Source organism: Callithrix jacchus, chromosome 6 (genome assembly GCF_049354715.1).
Source record: "Callithrix jacchus isolate 240 chromosome 6, calJac240_pri, whole genome shotgun sequence".
NCBI lineage: Eukaryota > Metazoa > Chordata > Mammalia > Primates > Cebidae > Callithrix > Callithrix jacchus.
The window spans coordinates 104921952-104941538 of record NC_133507.1 but is presented as its reverse complement, the minus strand read 5'-3'; the positions used below and the strand labels follow the sequence as shown (position 1 = coordinate 104941538).

The window sequence follows — 19587 nt, the reverse complement described above, 5'->3', positions numbered from 1 at the left end:
GTTCCTTCAATGCAAAATCACTGCTCACCAATGCCAGGCTCTGCGGCTCTGGTGTCAGCAGGCAGAATCCACAGGCACCTGCTGACCCAGAAGGATTGGGGCCGAAGAAAGGGAAGAGGATGGCATGAACTCTGGAGGAATCAGCGCTATCGGCTTGCTTCACTATTTCCTAAAACAACTCGAGGCCTTTCTCAGCTTTGTCTTGGAAGGAGGGTCACAGTCACTCTGGTGGCCCTGAGAGGACAGGCAGGGGGAGAGAAAGGTTGCACCCCTCTTCCTGGGGCAAACCCACCTCACAAGGTCAGCAGGGTGCAGGTCCCAAAGACCAGGGCTGGGGACTCAGAGCACATGACCCAGGACACAGGGGATTTAATTCCAGCTCCTCCCTGCCATGCTGCATGACCTTGGGCAAGTCACTTGCACTGTGTGCACCCGAGTTCCTTCATCTGTGGAATAGAAATGCCAATACCTCCCAGAGCTGTGGGTCAGGTGGATTAAAATACGTACAGGGCTTAGAAAGATTCTTGGCATGTGGAGAGAGTGACTCAGTAGTAGCTGTTAGTATTATTAGCTCATTTAATCTGAACAACAAGCCCAGGAGGTGAGTACTATTCTTAGCCCCATTCTACGATAAGGGAACTCTGGCACAGAAAAGTTAAGTCACCGGCCTTAAGGCACACAGCTAGGACAGGGTGCTGTCTGGAGAGCCATCCGAAATCTGCAGGCAGACCTGCCCTCTTAGCCCCTGGCCTGTGCACACATTTCAGAAGGCATAAGAGGAGGCCCAGGAGCATGGAGCCTGGGCCTGGGACAGATTCTGTAGGAAGGTGCCTAAGACTCATCCAGCAGAGGCCTGTTTCCTCTAGGAAGCCCTCCTGGTGACCACCTTCACCCTCTGGAGCCACGTTCACACTTGTGTGGACCACGTGCCAGGTGAGGATGACACCTGGGGTTCAGCCTCTGCTCAGAAGGGGCCCTGTAATCCTGTGCCTATTAGCTGTGGACTCTCAGGCACTCCTCTCTCTAGCCCTCAGTTTCGCCACCTAAAGAAAGAGAGGTGAGACGGGCTTCTCCACAGTTCTCAGATCTAACCAGCCTATGAAAGGTCTCCCACTTTCACCCCACCCGCAAAACCACTAAACCGCAAAGGGCCTGCCTTCCCGAAACTCATGAGTGACAGTATAGGAGCTTTCTTTTTAAACTTTTACCCAGAAGAAACTCTCTGGTGGGTGTTCCAATACAAACCAGCACATTTCTGACTCACTGTGCTGGCCACCACCGCCTACCCACCAGGGACAGATGCCAGGCCCTGGGCAGTGAGGGCCCATCCTGGACTGGAGCTCAGAAGAGGGGCAATGCTGTGAGGAAGCCAACACGCTGTCCCATACCATGGCTGGAGTCACCACCCCAGCCACCAAGGCCCACAGCATAATCCTGTAGGAGCAGGCCAGTGGGCACACCATGGTCTCCCCTGGGACCTGAAGTTGATATGATGCCAGCTTAGGGCAACTGGCCACTCCTAGCGCCCTCCCAAGCCTACAGAAGCCCAGAAGCCCTGCCTCTCCTACGGGAATGACCGAAAGCCACAGCACAGATCTTTGTGGGCTGCAGATAACTGTCCTCAGAGGGACAAGGATGCTGGCTTCTGTGTAGGGAACACACTCTGTGCCTACTAGAGAAATGAATGAACAAATAAATGAACCATCTAGTCCAACCCGCTCATTTTTCAAACAAGAAAATGATAGGCTAGACACAGTGAAAAACTTGCCTGAGATCACGCAACCACTGAGGGACAGGGCCTGGGTATACAGCAAGCCACCAGCAAGCATCTCTTGAGCACCTGCTGTGTGCCAGCTACCGATCCGAGTGCTTGCATAGAGCATTGAACAAGCAAACCCAGCCCCTGCCCCCACGAAACGTACAGCCTTGCTCCTAACCAGAGTCCAGGCCCTGGACGCCCTGTCTAGGGTGCTTTTCCCACACCTTGGAAAGTAGTAGCAAAGAGGCCCCACTCAGATGCTCTGTGGAGGCGGTGAGCAGCACGGGGTGGCAGAGCGGCTCATGGAGCTGACTCGAGGCTTGTGTACTTTCCACTCCTTCTCAGAGTGGTTGGAGATTAATTATTAATGCTGAAATAATTGGCACTCATTAATGCGCCAGTCATTCACGGGGGAGTGGGTCCCCACATTAACCAATGCATCACTTGGTGATTGATTAATTAAGCTGAGCTTTTATGAGACACCCTCGGGTGACAAACCACACTCTCCTGAGGGTGGAAGATATGAGCAGGAAAGGCTGCCTTCCTCGGGGTGCAGGGAGGAACCAGGAAGGCTGATCTTCCCTGGCGCCTGGGCCCAGCTTGCCACCCATTTGGAGTGGCATTGCCTTTGCCTGAGGCACGGATGGGGCTGAGCTTCAACCATGACCCAATGCCGGCGCAAATTATAGGCTTTTGAAAATGCTATTACATGAATCACCTGCAGGGCATGAGGTGCTCCTAAAAGCAAGAAAAATAGCAAAGGCGTGGCCGAGAGTGCTAACCTCTGGTCTTAGCCAGGGCCTCTCCCTGGGTCCTGCTGACCTGCTCAGCCTCAGTTTTGCTCCAGTAGGAAAATGAGTGAGTGACGTTAACTTCTGACCCTGAGATGGGTGTGCCTTCATTCACTGTATAAGTGGGGATTGACATGGACATAAACACGAGACCAACACGCCCTGCAGATAACCAGCAGTTGGGGAAGGCATGGGGGGCGGGGGAGTGGGCTGAAAAACTGCCTATTGGTGACCATACTCACTACCTGCAAACACCCATGGAATGGAGCAAATCTGCACAGGTCCCGCCCCTCTGCCCCGAATCTACAATAATACAAAAAGACCTAAGACTTTTAAAACTATAAAAGTAAAAACAAAGTTTGAAAAAGAAGTATGTGGGCCGGGCGCGGTGGCTCACACCTGTAATCCAGCACTTTGGGAAGTCGAGGCGGATGGATCATGAGTTCAAGAGATCGAGACCATCCTGGCCAACATGGTGAAACCCCGTCTCTACTAAAAATATTAAAAAATTCGCTGGGTGTGGTGGCGCGCCTGTAGTCCCAGCTACTTGGGAGGCTGAGGCAGGAGCATTGCTTGAACCTGGGAGGCAGAGGTTGCAGTGAGCCGAGCTCACGCCACTGCACTCCAGCCTGGCACCTGGCGACAGAGCAAGACTCCAACTAAAAAAAAAAAAGGATTATGTATTGAGCACTTAATCTGCCCCAGCCTAGGGAGACTGGTGTGGTGAGCAACACAGACTCTAGCACCCCTAAAATCCAAGCCAGCAGACTCTCAGGGGAGGCGAGTGACCGTGCAGACAGCAGAGGGGTTCCACCAGCTGTGGGAGTCACGGCTTCTAGCCCAGAGCCCTAAAGGATATATCACAATTAGCCAAGCAAAGGTGGGGTAAAGGAGTTGAGGGAAAGGAAGGGCATTTCGAAGGTGCAGAGGTGGAGGGTGGTGAGCTGCGGGTGGGAACCAAAGCCCAAGCAAGGTCCTCAGGAGGGGAGACCCACCCGCTCCAAGAGAGCAGCTAAGCAGGGTCGGGGGCATCAGGATCCTTCATACTGGCAGCATGGGTGAGAGGACAGAGTCACTGAGAATATTACCCAGAAAAAGCAGGAGAAAACCATTGGCGTGTTTCCGAAAAGGATCTTCTGCGATCTCCCAGCTGCAGTGCCAGCCTACAGCAGGACCTGGGGTGTGCCAGCCCTTCCACACTCCCGTTGCCGGCCATTCTAATGGTACGACTTGCCTAAAATGCAGCTGAGGCATCGCCCCTCCCAGGAGTAAAGCTGGGGAAGGAGTGAAGTTCCCAAAGGAACTGGTTACTACAACTTCCGCTCATCATGGTCGAGGCCTGGGGTTTGGCCTGTTTGTGCTGAGAGGGTCGCTGAAACTCCTCCCTAGAACAAGGCCAACCGGGGCCCCTCTCAGGCAGGGAAGTTAGGAGCTGTTGCAGAGTGGGGCTAAGTTCCGTGGCCCTGCCAGGAGAGTCTCCTGCCAGGAGCTTCCCATGCACATGTGGATAATAGTTCTAACTTACCTCCCTCCCAGGGATCCTGTGAGGAGTGAGACGAAACCCAGAATGCCCCTTGAAGGCTGGACAAGCTTGCAAAGCTCCTCTGAGGGGCTGGGGTGCTTCCCCCGGGTATGTAACTTTGCCAGTGGCCTTGAAACTGGGATTTGGGCTCAAGAAGAGCCAGCACTGTTTCTACGAGACCCAGAGCTGCCTGGGGGAATCCTCCAGATCCACACCCACCCAGCAACACACAGACACACCATCACACACCAACACACACACACACCAACACACACACACACCACACATGCACCAACACACAAGACACACACCAACACACACAACACACACCACAACACAACACACACACCACAACACACACACCAACACACACAACACACACCACAACACAACACACACACCAACACACACAACACAACACACACCAACACACGCAGCAGCACACACACCAACACACACATACACCAACACACACTCCAACATACACACACACACACACACCCCAACACACACATACAAACAACACACACAGGATGGGGACAGCGGTCTTTGATGGGGATGCAGAGGCAGATGGGAATACTCCAGATCCACACATACCCCACCCCACCCCCCACACACACAGCCCAACACACAATCCAACACACACACATGCAGGTGCCCAGGGCAGTCAGGAAGAGTCTCCCTCCCCTGCCTGATGCCAGCCTCTGGACCCTGGGGCCTGATTTGTGTTCCATCCACAGACCCCACTGGAAGAGGTAGGGAGGGGGATGAGTATGGCAAACCCAGCTCCCCTCATTCCAGGGAAGGGCTGGAACTGGCACCTGGAAAACCACCACACCCCATCCTTCACCCCAGTCCCTGGGTCTGGGCAGAGCAGACCCCAGGAGCAGAAGTGGAGTGGAAGGCAGAAGGAAAGAGGGAGGTGAGATGTCCAGAGAAGACAAGAGAGTGGAACAAGAGCCTGCTCTGCACAGGAGGGGAGGTGCAGGCAGCCTGGCACGTCCAGCTGCCCAAAGCTGCCCATCTGCCTTTGCATCCCCAGCAAAGACCACTGTCCCCATCCTGCCAGCTCCTCCCCCAGAGGAGAGAAGGGCAGGAGAAGCTCCTGCCTGGGAGGGGGTAGTTGGCTCATTCTACAATGTCTCTCTCCACCCTACTCCCCTGCCCCTCCCCACACAGGGTTATGTAGCCCAAGTGGTCCAAAAACCCTTGCCTGAAATCCCACTTGAAAATGTGGTCAGTGTGCATTTTCTCAACACTCAGAGGGTCCTCACCCTCATCAGATTCTCTGCAGGCCTGCCATGACCCCAGACAGTCCCTATTCCTGCTCACAGTGGCGGTTCTCACCAGGGACCTGCAGGTGTGCGCACCTGATTGTGAAGATAGCAAGACCTTCCGGCCCCCTATGAGGATGGGATAGGAAGAGAGCAGCAGCTTTGGGGCTCTGAAAGGCCTTCCCAGGGCATCCCCAGCAGCCCCCAGGTCCCCTCTGCCCTGACAACAGCTGTCTCTCCTACTCCCAGTCCCTCAGGGCTCAGGGTCCCACAGGTCTCTTGGAAACACTGAAGGGAAACAAGGCAGTGTCTGGAGAACCACAGGCCTGCGTCTTCCCCTTGAATAGCTATGAGGCCTCAAGCAAGATACTCAACGTCCCTGAACCTCAACTTCCTCATCAGTAAAATAGGCACATCTCACCTGCCCGAGAGGGAGGTTATAAAGATTATCTACAAAGCTGTTGCACAGCGCTGCATCTGACCACAGTAAACGATAAATGTTAGTCAACATCTTCACTGTCACACTTCTGTGAATATTCATCGAATGAATAGCTGAGAACGAAAGAGGGCCTCTTGGAGGAAGGGCAGGGCTCTGGCTGGGCACCCAGGACTATGCCTGACACAGAGAATGTGCCAGAAAACAGCAAAACAACTCAAGTGCGTGGCCCTTCTAAGCCGGTGAATGCTCACAACCCAATAAGGTAGGCACTGTCATTGCTCCATTTTACAGACGAGGACTCTGAGAGGCTGGGCCAGGCTGCGACTGCAAAGCCAGGTAGGCCAACCCATGCCTATCCTCCCAGTGACTAGTCCCAGTGACAACTGTTCAGCCCCTGCCCCCAGCCCCGCGTGCAGCAGCCACCTCACTCACCAGAGATGGCTGGATGTTTGCTTTCCCCACAGCCACAGAGAAGAACAGCTCAGTGCACAGTTGCCACTGATGCCTCAGGCCAGAGCCAGGGCAGGAGTCGGGGAACAGACCCCTCCCAAAAGAACGCTGAGAACACCCTAGACCCCAGCCTCCCCTCTCCTCCAGTCAGGCCCCAGAACAGCTACCCCTCCCCCCACCACTCTTCCTGGGCAGCCCAGTGGCTATGAGTGGCTCTGGATGCAGCTGCCTGGGGCAAGTCCTAGAGCTGTGCAACCTTCAGTGAATGGCTGCCTTGCTCTCAGCCTTTGTTTTTTCATCTACGCAATGGGGATAATGATAACTGCTCCCCACCTCCAGGTGGGGAGGACCACCCTGAGATGAGGGATGAATGCCTGCACATAACATCAGGCACCCTGAGAATGTTTGTTGAGTGACTGAATGACTGACTAGATGGTACCTTTCTCCCTTTAAAGTGCTCTGACTTTGAGGTTACCCCCAGCACACTGTGTAGCCAGAGCAGAGCAGCAGGGGCTGTGAAACCATGCCAAGGACAACTCCACAGACCACAGAAATAGTGCCGGGCATGAGGGCGATCACAGATTCTAACTACCCCAACCGCAATGCGCATAACTGGCTAGGTGCATCACCTCTCCATAAGGAGGAATACGAAAATGGCAAGACATGCACACAGCCAACCACACCCCTACAATCACAGTCTCCAACCCCACACACAGTCTCACACACTCACCCACACAGCCTCACAACCTCAAGGCCAGCCAACCATACACTACAAACTCACAGCCAACCGCACACGCCCACAATCACAGTCTCAAGCCCCATGCGGCTCAACACACACAGTAACACCTACAATCACAAAACAGTTCATCACCCACCCTAACCCACCCACGACACCCTGGCCACACCCATGAGCAGCACATGCACAGCCTCACACACCAGTGACTGCCTTCCCACAGTCCCCGCATGACACAGAGCCCCCACAGCCATCATGCTCACACCCCACGCCTCATCTATAGCCAATCACCATCAGCAGGTCTTTCAAAGCCCACCCTGTAATTTGTCAATTGCTCAAAACATCCCATTGAAAGCCTAGCGACAGGGCTGGAGGCACTCCCAGGGCCTCTGCCCACAGAAGGCTGTTTGGTTTTTACTTTTTGCCTGAAAAACCACACTTTCTTAACCCCCAGTAGTTTCCATGTTTTGGTGGCCACCTGTGACCTCCCACCCCCATTCCTATCCTGGCTCTTCGTCCTCAAGGGAGCTCTAGGTAGCTGCAGGATTCTCCAAGGTGGGGATGGCCTACAAGTCCCCTCAGGCAGCTGCAGCACTAGTTCCCACCAGCCTCACAGAGGCCCTGGGCAGGCATGGTGCTGGGCTGGCATGGTGCTGGGCAGGAGTGGTGCTGCGCAGGCATGGTGCTGGGCTGGCATGGTGCTGGGCCAGCCTGAGCCCCAGGTGAGTCAGGAGTCCAGCCACAGTGCAAGAGGCTGCTGGGACACCGTGACCTGGAGCTGTGGCAGGGCCTGAGACAATGGTATCCCACCAGGTCACAGGTATAAAGCTTGGACACCTCGTAGCCCCTCCTAAATGCTGGCCCCACCCCTGGGCCCTACCACTGGGCACTCTGTATGCCCCACTCTAAGCCAGGCCCTGGGAGAGCTGGGAGACAAAACACAAACCAAGCATATGCTTGGAGCCTCTGAGTACTGAGCCCGTTGGCTGCCTATCTAGGAATTGGGGGAAGCAGAGGGCAGGCAAGTACAGGTGCTGTCCTTACCCCAGCACCCCAGTCCAGGCCACAGGCTCCACTGAGTCACTGAGGACTTGGGGCATATTTGAAGGTCATGGTGACCCCCAAATGGTAGGATCCCAGGTATGGCAGTGGATGGGTGGGGGAGACATTTGAGGTGGGTGGGGACAGCAGCCTTCCAGCTCAGGCAGGCCCCTTCTGTCCCACTGGTCCCAGGTTGGGCTGGGGATGAGTATGAGAAGCCAGCAGCCTGGAAGCCAGAAGAGGCAGGGAGGACTGAAAAGAAGGAAGGCTGGGGACCTTGAAGTCCAGCATCGGAGAGTTCAGCCAGAGGCAGTGGACCTGGGGGCAGAGCTGGGCTCCGGTGACATTTTCAGAGAGAGGCAGGGCCCTCAGGCTGGACCACTGGGGAAATAAGAGCAGACGGAAGAGGCTGGAGCATTGAGTAGGGGGAACAGAGCAAGGAGAGCAGTGACCACAGCAGCACAGGAGACCCTGCTGGTGTGGGGACGTCCAGCGGAGACGGCGCCAGTGCCTGTCCTCACTGCCTCTCTCAGAAATAGGAACTGCTGTCCACCAGTGGCCCCAGGCCAGACCCCACAGGAACAGGTGCCAGCATAGGGCAGCAGAGTCACTCAGGGACCAGGTCAGCAAGCACCAAGGCCTTGTGCCCCTGGGGTTCCCAGGCTCTTCCTGGGGCTACTTCAAGACTTGTGGGGCCATCCTGTGATGCTCAGCCTGGAAAGGCCTGGGTAGGTGCTCAATGTTCAAACAGCAGAAGCACCTCAGTGAGTCATCTTGCACCTCCTGGCCACTACCTGAGAAAAGTCCCAGGGCAGCAGGGAGGCAGGGCTGGGCGGGGGGCCTGGTGCCGCCAGCAGCTACATCCAGCCCTAGCAGAGTAGAGGGCAGAGAGGCCGTGACTCACTGCCTGAAACGCAGAGGCCAGAACTGTCTTTGCGACACTTTCTTCTTTCCCCTGTGAATTACAGTAATACTGTTTCACCGCTTCCCAGATGACCAATCCTGCCCTCAGGCCAAAAGCCTGGCAGGGCAGTAGCTCCCTTGTTTGGGCAAAGAATGGAAAAAGACAGAGGTTAGAGGCTGCCTCCTGCCACCAGCTGGCTGTGCCGATTGAGCTACGCCCTTTAGCCATCTGGGCTTCCCTCAGTTTCCCACTACCTTGATGAGGTTAGATGATCCCTTAAAGTCCCACGTGCTCAAATGTCCTGAGCTCTGGGAAGACCTCATGCTACCCAAACCCCAAGGTAGAGCCCCAGCAGCCCTGCAGGGCCTCAGCGGAAGTCAAGGGCACACGGCTGCAGTCCTCCAGGGAAACAGGTGGGCTCAAATGTGCAGGGTCCCTGTCCTGGCTGTAACCTCAGGCAGGCTCTGAACGCTCTAAGCCTCAGACTTTCCCAAATCTGGGAAATGCAGACAAAGCCACTTTCCACAAAGGCACGATGCTGCACGGTAACAGGACTCGGCAGGTATCTCAGACCTGCGCAGCGGCCGTCGTTACTACACTGCCCCTACCACCACTCTCCACCACTCAGCCCCCTCAGGAAGGCCTCATTCCCACACTCACAGCCTGACTCTGTTTACCCTTCTATCCCAAATACTCTTCTGGGTCCCAGTCACCTGTAAATAGAGGTGAGCGGAGGTCAGCTAGACCTCAGCCTTTAGGGTTTTACAGCTCCATCTGGGGCTGGGGGCTTACCCAGCACTTTCAAATGGTAATGAATGTGGCCTTGGTGAAACGTAATCAGTCTTGGGACTAGAAGGGTAAACAAATGTGTAATTCATGAATTTGCTAATTGTCCTTCATTTTGATCTTCTGCCATTTTTCCTGGAATCTCTGCCTGACATCCATCTCGTGGCAAGGAAGCAGAGATGCCAGGAGCAGGCCAAGGAGATTGCTGGCATCCAAGGACACCTGGACTGGCCTTCCTCCCAGCTGCCCACCTCCAGCCCAGGCCTCCCTGACCCAGACATCACACAAGGCAGGAGGCCCGTGGCACTCAATCTTTTATTTTCTTAAACTGTACACAAACGTAAAATACTTTAACAGCAAGTCTATGGGAAAATTGTTTGGTTTTAAATTATTATGAAACAGAACCTAAGGGGAGCTTTATTAAATAAACATAAAGATGGGGATTTAAGGATACACACCTGCATTCTATCATAGCCATTTTTACTCTACCTTCTGGGTGTGTAAGGATAGAAAAGACACATCGAACCGAATAAACAAAATCCATTCATACCCTGAAACGTTGGCAGGCCACTCAAGGGACCGTTCAGAACGTCCACCTCACATCAGATGGCCTCACCGTCTAATAAAATTAAAACTGATCTGTTGGCCTCTTTGGTTCCAAAATTATGTATAATACATTTAACTGTATTCATTTTTTTGCTGCTATAAAAATAACTTCTTTTTTCAAATGGCAGTTTCTGACTAATCATGCAACTAAATCAGTGCAAACATTAAAAGCAATCATTCGCTTAAAAAAGAAGCAAAGGATTTCATTTCAAGTATAAAAAATATAAAAAGAGTCGTACGAGTCCAGTTTCATCTAGTGTGGGTCAACCCTTTAAATTGCATAGTTCACGTGGCACTTGGACATCTAGAGGGCGAGCGAGTTCGGTGCTCAGCCAAGGGCCACTTCTGGACACACGTGGATCGGCAAGTGCTGTGTCATGTGCCTTCAGGCAGGTCTGCAAGTGCTATGCGGGCAGGCAGGTGGGCAGGGGCCACGTCCATGGCCGGCCCTGATGGCTGGGGCCCACATGGGCAACTTCTACAAATCAGCTGAAAGCCTTCCCCATCTCTCCAAGACCAACTAAGCTGCTCCCTTCCCTCAGCCTCTGCTGAAGGGGCACCCTCCACCCTCAGCAGTTCAAGAATGCCTCCTCCCCACCGTTTCCCCCTGTGGTCTCATCCCCTTGCCTAGGGGTCATTCCCACCCCTCCCCAAAACAGTCCTAAAGGAATGTCCCCAGTGAAGGGCACAGATTGCAACTTTTTTCCTTTCCATTTAGAACAATTCAGATTTTCACTTCAAAGGTCATACCTGGTAGAAAAGTCCTTTTTCAGTTATACAACTGGCAAGGATGACCTGTCAATCGTTGGAGATCAGTTAAAGCATTAAATTTAGCCCCCTCTTCTCTCCCTCCCTCCCCACTCCAAAAAAACACACATAAGTCAAGTCAGAGGCCCAATCGACGAACAGTCACTTGCCCCTGCTCCCCGGTCTCTGATGGGTTATGTCCTTTCTGGGTCTCTTTCCCTTGGCAAGGGTGTGGGAGGACAGGCTCTCTTGGTCTTGAAGCACGAAGGATCCCAGGCTGGGGAAGAAGCAGATATTGAGCCGGAGATGTGGTGGCAGAGCAGGCCTGGTGAAAGCCACGGGGCACACACAGCCTCTGCCTGGCCGCGCTCCCCACCCTTGCATCTGCTTTTCCTCTCCGTGGCTCTCTCTCTCTCTGTGTGTGTCTCTGTCTTTGTGCTTTTATGTGTGCTCGGAAGGCGCAATTCAGAGTGGCCAGGCCAGCTGGTGGGAATGGTGGCTGCTCACCCCATTCTCTCCAACTGACAGGCATTTGTAGCTAAGCTGCCATTTGTCACCGCATCCATTTGCTGGTATCCTAGAGGCTGCTGTGTGGGTGGCAGGATGCGTCTGGCTGTGCGTGGCTACGTGTGCATTTTAAAGTATTTCATGTCAGTTGAGGGTTCTCGCTCTGGTTTTGACTGTTTGCTCTATGAAGTCGTAGAAGAATATCTCAGGCCGCACCCTGGCACCTTCTCCACAGCCCAACAGAATGACTGTGCCCAGCCCACCGTGCACCCCCGTTCCCGCGGGGGCTGGAAGAAGCCCACCCAGGACTGTCCTCCTCGCCCCAGCACCGTGCCCCCACCCTGCACTGTCAGGCACAGCCGCACTCCTCCACAATCATGTTGGGCACGTCCCGCTTGACGATGTTGTACTCATCATCAAAGTACAGCATGGACATGGTGCTCAACTTGGTGGGGATGCAGCAGGAGTTCACTGTGCCGGGGTTCAGGCCCCGCATGCGGTACTGGTTCACCACAGCCGTGTGGAAAGAGGAGGCAGAGCCGGGGACCCCTGCCAGATAGGCTGGGCAGCTGCCCTCACAGTAGTTCCCATAGTAGCCGGTGGGTGCGATGATCCAGTCATTCCAGCCGATGAGGCGGAAGTCAATGAAGAACTGTTGCCTGCAACAGAGGTTGGTCCGGCCATCGCACTCCAGGCCTCGCTTTCGAATGCGGTGCCTGCTGTCGCCCAGCCGAGCCTGCACTACCACAAAGGGCCTGTGTGACTCTTCCCCTGGGTCCACGAACACCGGCACCACGGCCAGCTCCTGGCAGCTGTCACACTGCACGTCCAGGTTGAGTCGCCGCTCGCCCCGTTCAAACAAGGCCTGGATGGCCTCTGTGAGTGGGAAGGTGTGCCAGCCGCTGCGCTTGAGGTCCACCCTCTTCTCCACCACGTTCCACCTGTCACCGTGGCCCTGCTCCTGGAAGTACACTTTGACCCGAACCTTCCGCCGGCTGCCCTTCTCCAGGACGTAGGGCAGGAGTTTCAGGTAAAGCCACAGGCTGGCCTGGACCACAAACAGGTTCTGGTTGCCTTCATTGGAGATGAAGAAGTACAGGCGGACCCGCGAGGAAGCGAGGCCATCTGCAGAAAAGGGGAAGAGCAGGCCAAGTTAACTCAAGGAGAACACGAGGCTATGGGGGAAACACACTCTCTGCTGCAGGATGCTGGAATGCAACTCGCCACACAGCTGGAAAACGTTATTAACCAGAAATACCGTTCTTGGGGCCAGGGCCTCTGACTGTAACCTGGGAGAGGCAGAGAAAATTGTTTCCCATTGAGAAACCCGGACCAGGTTGGGGCTGGAGGGTCCAGGCCTATAAAATCCTGCCTCACCTCTCCCAGGCCAGGGCTCCCTGGAGACAGGCTGTCAGGCCTCAAAGAACAACAGAAGAACTTGTCAGGGGGCCAAGATCTTAACAAGTTGTTATGGGTATCTGTGAAATCTGAAAAACAAAACCAGGATCGCAGGGGTGGGTGGTTTTAGTAGGGCTTTTTTTTTTTTTTTTTTTTTGGTTAACTTAATGCATTGCAAAATCAAGCTGAGCCACCTACCGCCTCTTTCCAGTGTTTACCTAAGTACGATCTGATCCAACCCCCAGTGGAACCTCCATTGCAAACAAGCAGCTCTACTCAGGTTTCTGACACAGGGACGTGTGCTTTGCAGGCTGCAGAGCCTGGCCCTTGTTTCCGAGTAGTTCCAAGGGACAGGACATTCAGCCTTGAAACTTGAGGTCCAATCCTTTGACAAGACTCTGGCTCCCCGTTAATGGCACGTTCAAAATCTCCAAGGAATAGGGGAGCTGGCTTGTTAATTTTCTCAATAATCCAGCTTAACAAGAAGAAAGCTGTGCCAATCAAGAGATGCCTCCCCTCTCATCCTACTTTTCCATGACCCTTCCCTCTGACAATCTACGTTTTTCTTTTCTTTTTTTATTTTTTCCACGAAGAACAAATAACGAAACTCTGTGGCCAGGGCTGGTTTTATCAAACCTCCCACCATGCCCCTCCCAAGCCCCCATCTCAGGCCTCGCCTGGCTCCTCTAATAACACTGACATCTGACTTTGAAATGGGGGAAACTGCGGCCTTAAAAGCTGGTCTTGGACGAGCTGCCTGTGACCTGAATCTGTTATTTATAAGTCAAAGAGCTGGCTCCGTGAAACGGACCAGAAATATAACAGCCCCCGCTGTCATTTTGTGCCACCGGGACCAAAAGGCCTCCTCGACCTTCCAGAATCACATTTCTAACTCTGGGCCCCAAAGCACCTTTTAATCCGAGCCCTCTAATTGCATGGCGAGCTTTCCCTGACTCACTTTAGTGGACAGCTAAAACGGCAATGCATTTCTTTCTAAGCACAAACCAGCCCCGATTGTCTCTGCTTTTCTCCACACCCGGCCATGCAAAACTTTTCATCCCTTTTCATCCCCAGGCTGCCTGCTGCCTGGGGGTGTGGGGGGGGGGCATCTGCAGCTAGGGGCACAACTGCTCCCCCACCCAGGCTCCCCGCTTGCCCCCGCCCTGACTGCACCGGGGCTTCCCCCTCTGCGACCTTCTCCGCAGTCCCCTCAGCACAAATGGGGCCGAGCTCCAGGCACAAAAGCCAGCCTGGCTCATTCAAGTCCTGAAAAGGACAGCGGAGTCGAAAGCACTTGCAGCATTTTGGCGCGGGCACATTTTTCTCCTTCTTTTAAAGTTCCGAAAGATTTTTCTCTCTCTGATTTTTATATTTAGACAGTGTTAGGGATTTGCAATCTGGGGCCTTAGGGTGGGTGGGGGGATTCCAGAAAGGAGCCAACCCCTTTGTTAACTACGACTCTGTGCCTCTCGGGCGAGGGGTCTGCTGCAGCTGCCAGGCTAGCCGAAAGGCACCCGGCTGTCCCCGAGCCGCGGCTTTCTCTGTGTAAATGATGGACCTGTTGAGAAGCCTGCCTTCCGCCCGATTCCGGTGCCCACACAATCGGAAGAGAGGTTGCCTAGCTCTCCCCAGCGAGGCTTCAGCAATCCTGGCAAGCCCACGCCGCCGGTGATGGAAGCGGCCCCAGGGGCCTCTCACGCAGGCACACACACACATACACACAGACACACACACACACACTCTCTCTCTCTCCCTCTCTCTCTCTCTCCTCCGGCCCACGTATATCAACAAGCACACACATCTTCATCCACACTGCTAAGCCTACACTTCGATCGTGGGAAACAAAAACATTAAGCAATCACCAAGCAAGTGCCCGCAGAGCCAGGGCCGCGCGCATCTGCCGGGAGGGGGACGCGCGCCCAGAGGCGCTGGGGCCGGATTCCGGAGAGCTGGGGTGGAGGGCAAGGCGCTCGGCGGCGGGGGTTGAGGCAGCAGGCAGGGGTCTGCGGCCTGGGGGAAGATGACTGCAACCGGGGCGGAGCGCACAGGGCCACCGCCGAAGGAGTCCTGCCGAGAGTCCGGGCTGCCCCCAGGGCGCGCGGGCTGCGGCGGCGCGGCAGCCAGAGCTGGCAAGGAGAGGGAGAGCGGGAGCGAGCGGGGACCGCGGCAGATAGCCGAGGGCCGGACCCACCTGTCTCCGCGAAGCTGATGATTTCGGAAACGCGCTCCTGGCCGTCGGCGCCCGGGCTGGCGTGGCCGTCGAGGTGCGGGATCTCCACGCGGCCGTCCTCGCGCACCTTGCCCGCGTGCAGCTTGCGCAGGGCCGTGACCATGGCGGCCTTGGGCACGGCGTGCGTGATGTTGGGCCGGCCCCGCATCTGCAGGCGGCTCAAGATATGCCGCTTCACCGCCTCCAGGAAGTCGCCGTCCACTCGGCCGAGCTCCTCAGGCCGCCGGAAGCCGCCACACGACGTACAGGTGTCCTGCGAGCCGCCAGGGGCTGCGGGCGGCGGGGGTGGTGGCGGTGCGGCGGGCGACGGCGGGGGCGTGGGTGAGCCCCAGGCCTCAGGCCCCAGCCAGCCGCCCGCCAGCAGCAGAAGGCAGGCGGCCCCCAGCGCCCGACCGGGCAGCCCGTCCATGGTGCGCCGCTGGCGACGAGGGCGCCCGCCGCGAGGCGAACCGAGCCTAGCGCAGGGCCGGGCTCCGGGCTTCAGGCGCGCCGCCCCGCCCCGCCCCCGCCCGCGCCCGCCCGGGCCTCCGCCCGCCCGCCCTCCGGGAGGGCCGCCGCCGGCTCACTGGGGGAGGGGGCCGGCCGGGCCGCGGGGGTTCCCGCGCGGCGGGGAAGGGGCGCCGAGGGCCACTGGGGCCTGAGGGGCGCGGCGGGGGTCTCGGGTCACTGCCGCGCGGACGTCTCGGGGCGCCTCCGCATCTGCAGCCTTCTCCCCATCCTCTCCGCGTCGGGGGCCCCGCAGCCCCGGTTCGGGTGAAGCGAAAGCAGCAGGAGCGGCGGTTCAGCCGCGGGCCAGGGAAGGTGGGCGAAAGAGCGGGTCCACGCAACTTGGCCGAGACGGAAGCGAAGGCGCTGGAGCCCCCGGAGCTGAGCCGGGCGCGGCTTGGCGCGGTGCTGCGGCGGGCGCTGCGGCGGGGCCCCGCGCTCGCACCTGAGCGCTTCGCCCTCACTGCCTCGCGCCGAGAAGGGCCTCCAGTGGCGGCGACGGGCAGGTCGTCCTCACCGCGGGCCGGTGGGCAGCGGCTTGGAGCGAGCGCGGTGACCAGGAGCGCCGGCCGCGCGAGCCCGCTCACAGGCGGCGCCAAGCCCTCGGCCGCGGGCCCTGCAGTCCTCCCGGCGCGTCACACGGCAAAGTTGTCTCCAGGCTCCCTGGGCGCCGCATCCACGAGCGGGCGGCCGCAGCGCGCTTCGCCGGGGCCTCTGCGCCTCCCGCCTCCTCGCCGCCTCCCTCCCTCCCTCCTCCTGCTCGCGCAGCCCGGCCGGGCGCGGGGCGCCGGGCGAGGAAGACAGGCGGGAAGCAGGGCCCTTCTCGCCCCTGTCTCTTCTGCCTGCCGCGGCGGCGGCGGCGAGGTAGGCTCGAGCGCCGAAAAGTCTCACAGGGTCCCCGGGTGAGGTGCCCTCGCTCGCGCTCGCACTGGCACCCGCTGCAGGGCCGGGAGAGAGCTGGCGGGCGGCGGCAGCCGTGGCGTCCCCGCGCCTGGCCGCGGCACGGAGTGCGGAGCTCGCCGAGGACGAGTTCTTCTCTTTGCCCTCTCTTCTTTTACTCTCCCCGTTTTTTCTCCCAAGGGGGAAAAAAGCCGCACAATCTCCGTATGTGCGCGCGCGTTGAGATAGACGTTGGCAGAAAAAGGGGGGGAGGGAGGGTGTCGTCCTGCCCGCTCGGGCTTCCCGGGGTGGGGGAAGGAGGGGGAGGCGGAATCTGTTCAGGTTGGGGCTGCCCGCCCCCCGCGCTCACCCTAGCTTCCCACCGCTTTTTTCCTTTCTGCCTTCGAGAGAAGGAGGGGCGAGCCGGCCCTCTTCCCTCCCTTTCCTTCCCCTCCCCTCCCACCCCCCTCAATGCCGGGCTACTTTTGCTACCTCGAAACTTTCCCACCACGTGGGCGCCCCGGACCCTTGCCCAGCTGGGCGGCGGGCGGCACCGACGGGCTCCAAGAGCAGGACCCGGGCGCTCCTCCCGGTCCGCCGCCCCCTCCCCGAGGCCACGCAGGCCCTGCCCCTGTCCCAGCCGCCGCCCTCCCCAACCAGCAGAGGCGACTCCCGCCCCCGTGGCCGCCCCGGCCCTCCCGGGGCGCTCCCTCGCGGCCGAGCTTGGCGAGGCGAGCGGGGTGCGGCGAGGCCTGGGACGCTAGAGGCAGACCCCGCCGGCGGCTGCCGCTCCCGGGCTACAGCGCCCTTACCCAGCGCCCCCGGCCGCCGTCCCATTGGCCGAGGCCTGGGACCCGCGGGCTGGAAAGCCGGGAGGCAGCAGCCACTGGAGGCCTGGCCAGCAGCTGCCTCTGCTGGGCCGGGAGGAACGCCCGGATTGTGCGGGGTTCCGGGCCCGCGGCCCGGAGGCCACTGAGCTTCAGAGCTTGCAGGGCTGGCAGGATCTCCAGTTCTCCACCCCCACCCCCACTTTCGCCAGCTGTGGAATCCCCACTTTCGCCAGCTGACAAACTTTGGCCTCACGCAAACCTGGGTTCCACTCGGGCTCAGGCACTGCCAGCTTTGCAGGAGCGACCTTGGGTAGAGTCCTCACCTTTCCTAGTCTCTACCTCATCTTCTGTGAAGGGACATTAACACCTGTATCACACGGGCTGGGTGGGAGGCCCAGCGAGTCAACTGGGCCAGGCTCTTCACAGAACCCGATAAAGGATAGTTCTAAGACCACCGTTCTCAAGCCAACAGACAAGGAACGCTGTCAGTGGAAACCTGACTTTCAGACCTGTCCAGGGCCCCAAGGGCAATGCACTCCTCTATCCTTCACGCCCCCACCCGGGTCTGAGGCCGCATAACAATGCCCACAGGACACGGCGCCGAGCCCCGTTCCCTCGCAACGGGCTAACTCAAGGCAGAAGCACGATGGGAGGTCATTCTGGCTTTCCTAGGATATTCGGGAATCCGGGACGTCGGAGGCGGAGCGTGACCTCCTGCCCCCTCCTCCCCCCCCCCACCCCGCCTCTCGGGCCAGCCTTGCCACAGTGAAGCTCTGCCGGGACCGCAGGACGGCGGTGGCCCACAAGTCTGGAGGCCGAGCGCCCCCTCCCTCCCAATCGGTGGAACCGACCCGAAGCTGGCGGGTAAAACTAGGGCAGGTGTGAGTTTGCCGACCCAAGTCAGAGGCAGGGATCGAGAAGGATCGAAATGGCAGCCCTTCTGCCTCCTTAGAACCTCCACCACGGCCAGAGTCTCTGCTCTCCCATCAGAGGCCTGGGAGCCTGTGGCCCCGGAGCCTCTGCCTTCTGGGAAGCACCTCCTGCCTGATGGCCTTGAGCCAAGCTGGCCACCTCCTGGTTTTGCTTGTATTTGCGTACCCAGCTGTCTCCATCACCACAGCCACCAGCAACTTGACAAACTCATTCTCAGGCTCTCAGAACCAGCCCAGTCTCTCCTCCTTGGCATCACTTCCCTGACCCGTTTGTGCCCTGGATAGTTTTTTACCTGGCTGTTCTCTCCTCCCATGCCTGTCCCCTTGCTTGGGAAGCAGGCCTCCTGGGCCCTATCTGGCACCAGACCTAGCAGTGTTCAGAGACAACTTATTGAAGTAATGATCGAATGAATGAATGAGAGAAGCTATAAAGCCAGTGAAGGAGTTAACAGCCTCCACTCCCCAACACAAGCCTTGCAGGAGTGTTCCTGGCCAGCCCTTCTCATAGCCAGTCCCACCTGGGCTAGACAGGGCTGTGGAAAGGGAGGGAACGTGGGTGAGGGCTCCCTGCTTTCAAGAAGGGGCAGCATCTTGCCCGTTGACCTGGTGCCAAGGGGGAGCAAAAGCCACTGTGTCCTTGCTGGTGGGAGGAGGGAAAAGGAGGTTGGGACGAAGGTCCACACTTTGCTCCCCTGGTGAAGGAGCTGTCAGCCCCGCTGCCAGTCATCTGCTGGGAGGGAACTGGGTCAAGCAGTAGTCAGAAACCATCTGCTCGAGAAGCTGGGATTATCCCGCCCTCTGCTGATCCCCCAGCCCACGGGAGCCAAGGGTGTAAATTGAGTTCTTCCAAATCACCTTGTGTTTCTAGGGGGTAGGGGCTCCCCATCCCCTCCTGAGGGGCAAGTACCTGTTCCTGTTGCTTCAAAGCCTCATTTAGCATTGAGCCTGGTTCTCCTTGTACTGGTGTCCTCAGCCTTCCATCTAGACTAAAGATGTGACCGCACCTGTCCATTTTGAATACAGTAGTGCACACCAGTGCTGTAGCAAACACCCTCCAAGCAGCTGCAAGACCAGGCCACCCCAACGAAGGATGCTGGCTCCCTGCTGCCATCAAGGAACTCTGGCACAATGGAGAAGGTGGGAAGGAAACAAGGCGACACTATAGCTTCGGCTTGCAGAAGATGGGAGAGTACAGCGCAGTTGCCCTCATGTCCTTTTTTTTTTTTTTTGCATAACCCATCTATCTGTCAATTTGAGAATGACGAAAACGTCC

At 57.5% G+C, this 19587-nt stretch overlaps 1 protein-coding gene across 1 annotated transcript; it reads right to left on the bottom strand.

Annotated features, from left to right (window-relative positions):
• Positions 1–9995: 9995 nt before the first annotated feature.
• INHBB (inhibin subunit beta B) lies at positions 9996–15643 on the bottom strand. The gene is made up of 2 exons (XM_035305104.3): positions 15149–15643; positions 9996–12684 (listed from the first exon to the last, which is right to left on the bottom strand). Exons 1-2 carry the CDS (start codon positions 15594–15596, stop codon positions 11909–11911), a joined length of 1224 nt encoding a protein of 407 aa, XP_035160995.1. The 5' UTR covers positions 15597–15643; the 3' UTR covers positions 9996–11908.
• Positions 15644–19587: the final 3944 nt, after the last annotated feature.

Excerpts from the sequence above, each read along its gene's own strand:
- INHBB (XM_035305104.3), bottom strand. The coding sequence starts at position 15,596 with ATGGACGGGCTGCCCGGTCGGGCGCTGGGGGCCGCCTGCCTTCTGCTG. Across the intron at positions 12,685-15,148 it reads CATCAGCTTCGCGGAGACAG|ATGGCCTCGCTTCCTCGCGG; the intron begins GTGGGTCCGGCC and ends CCTTTTCTGCAG.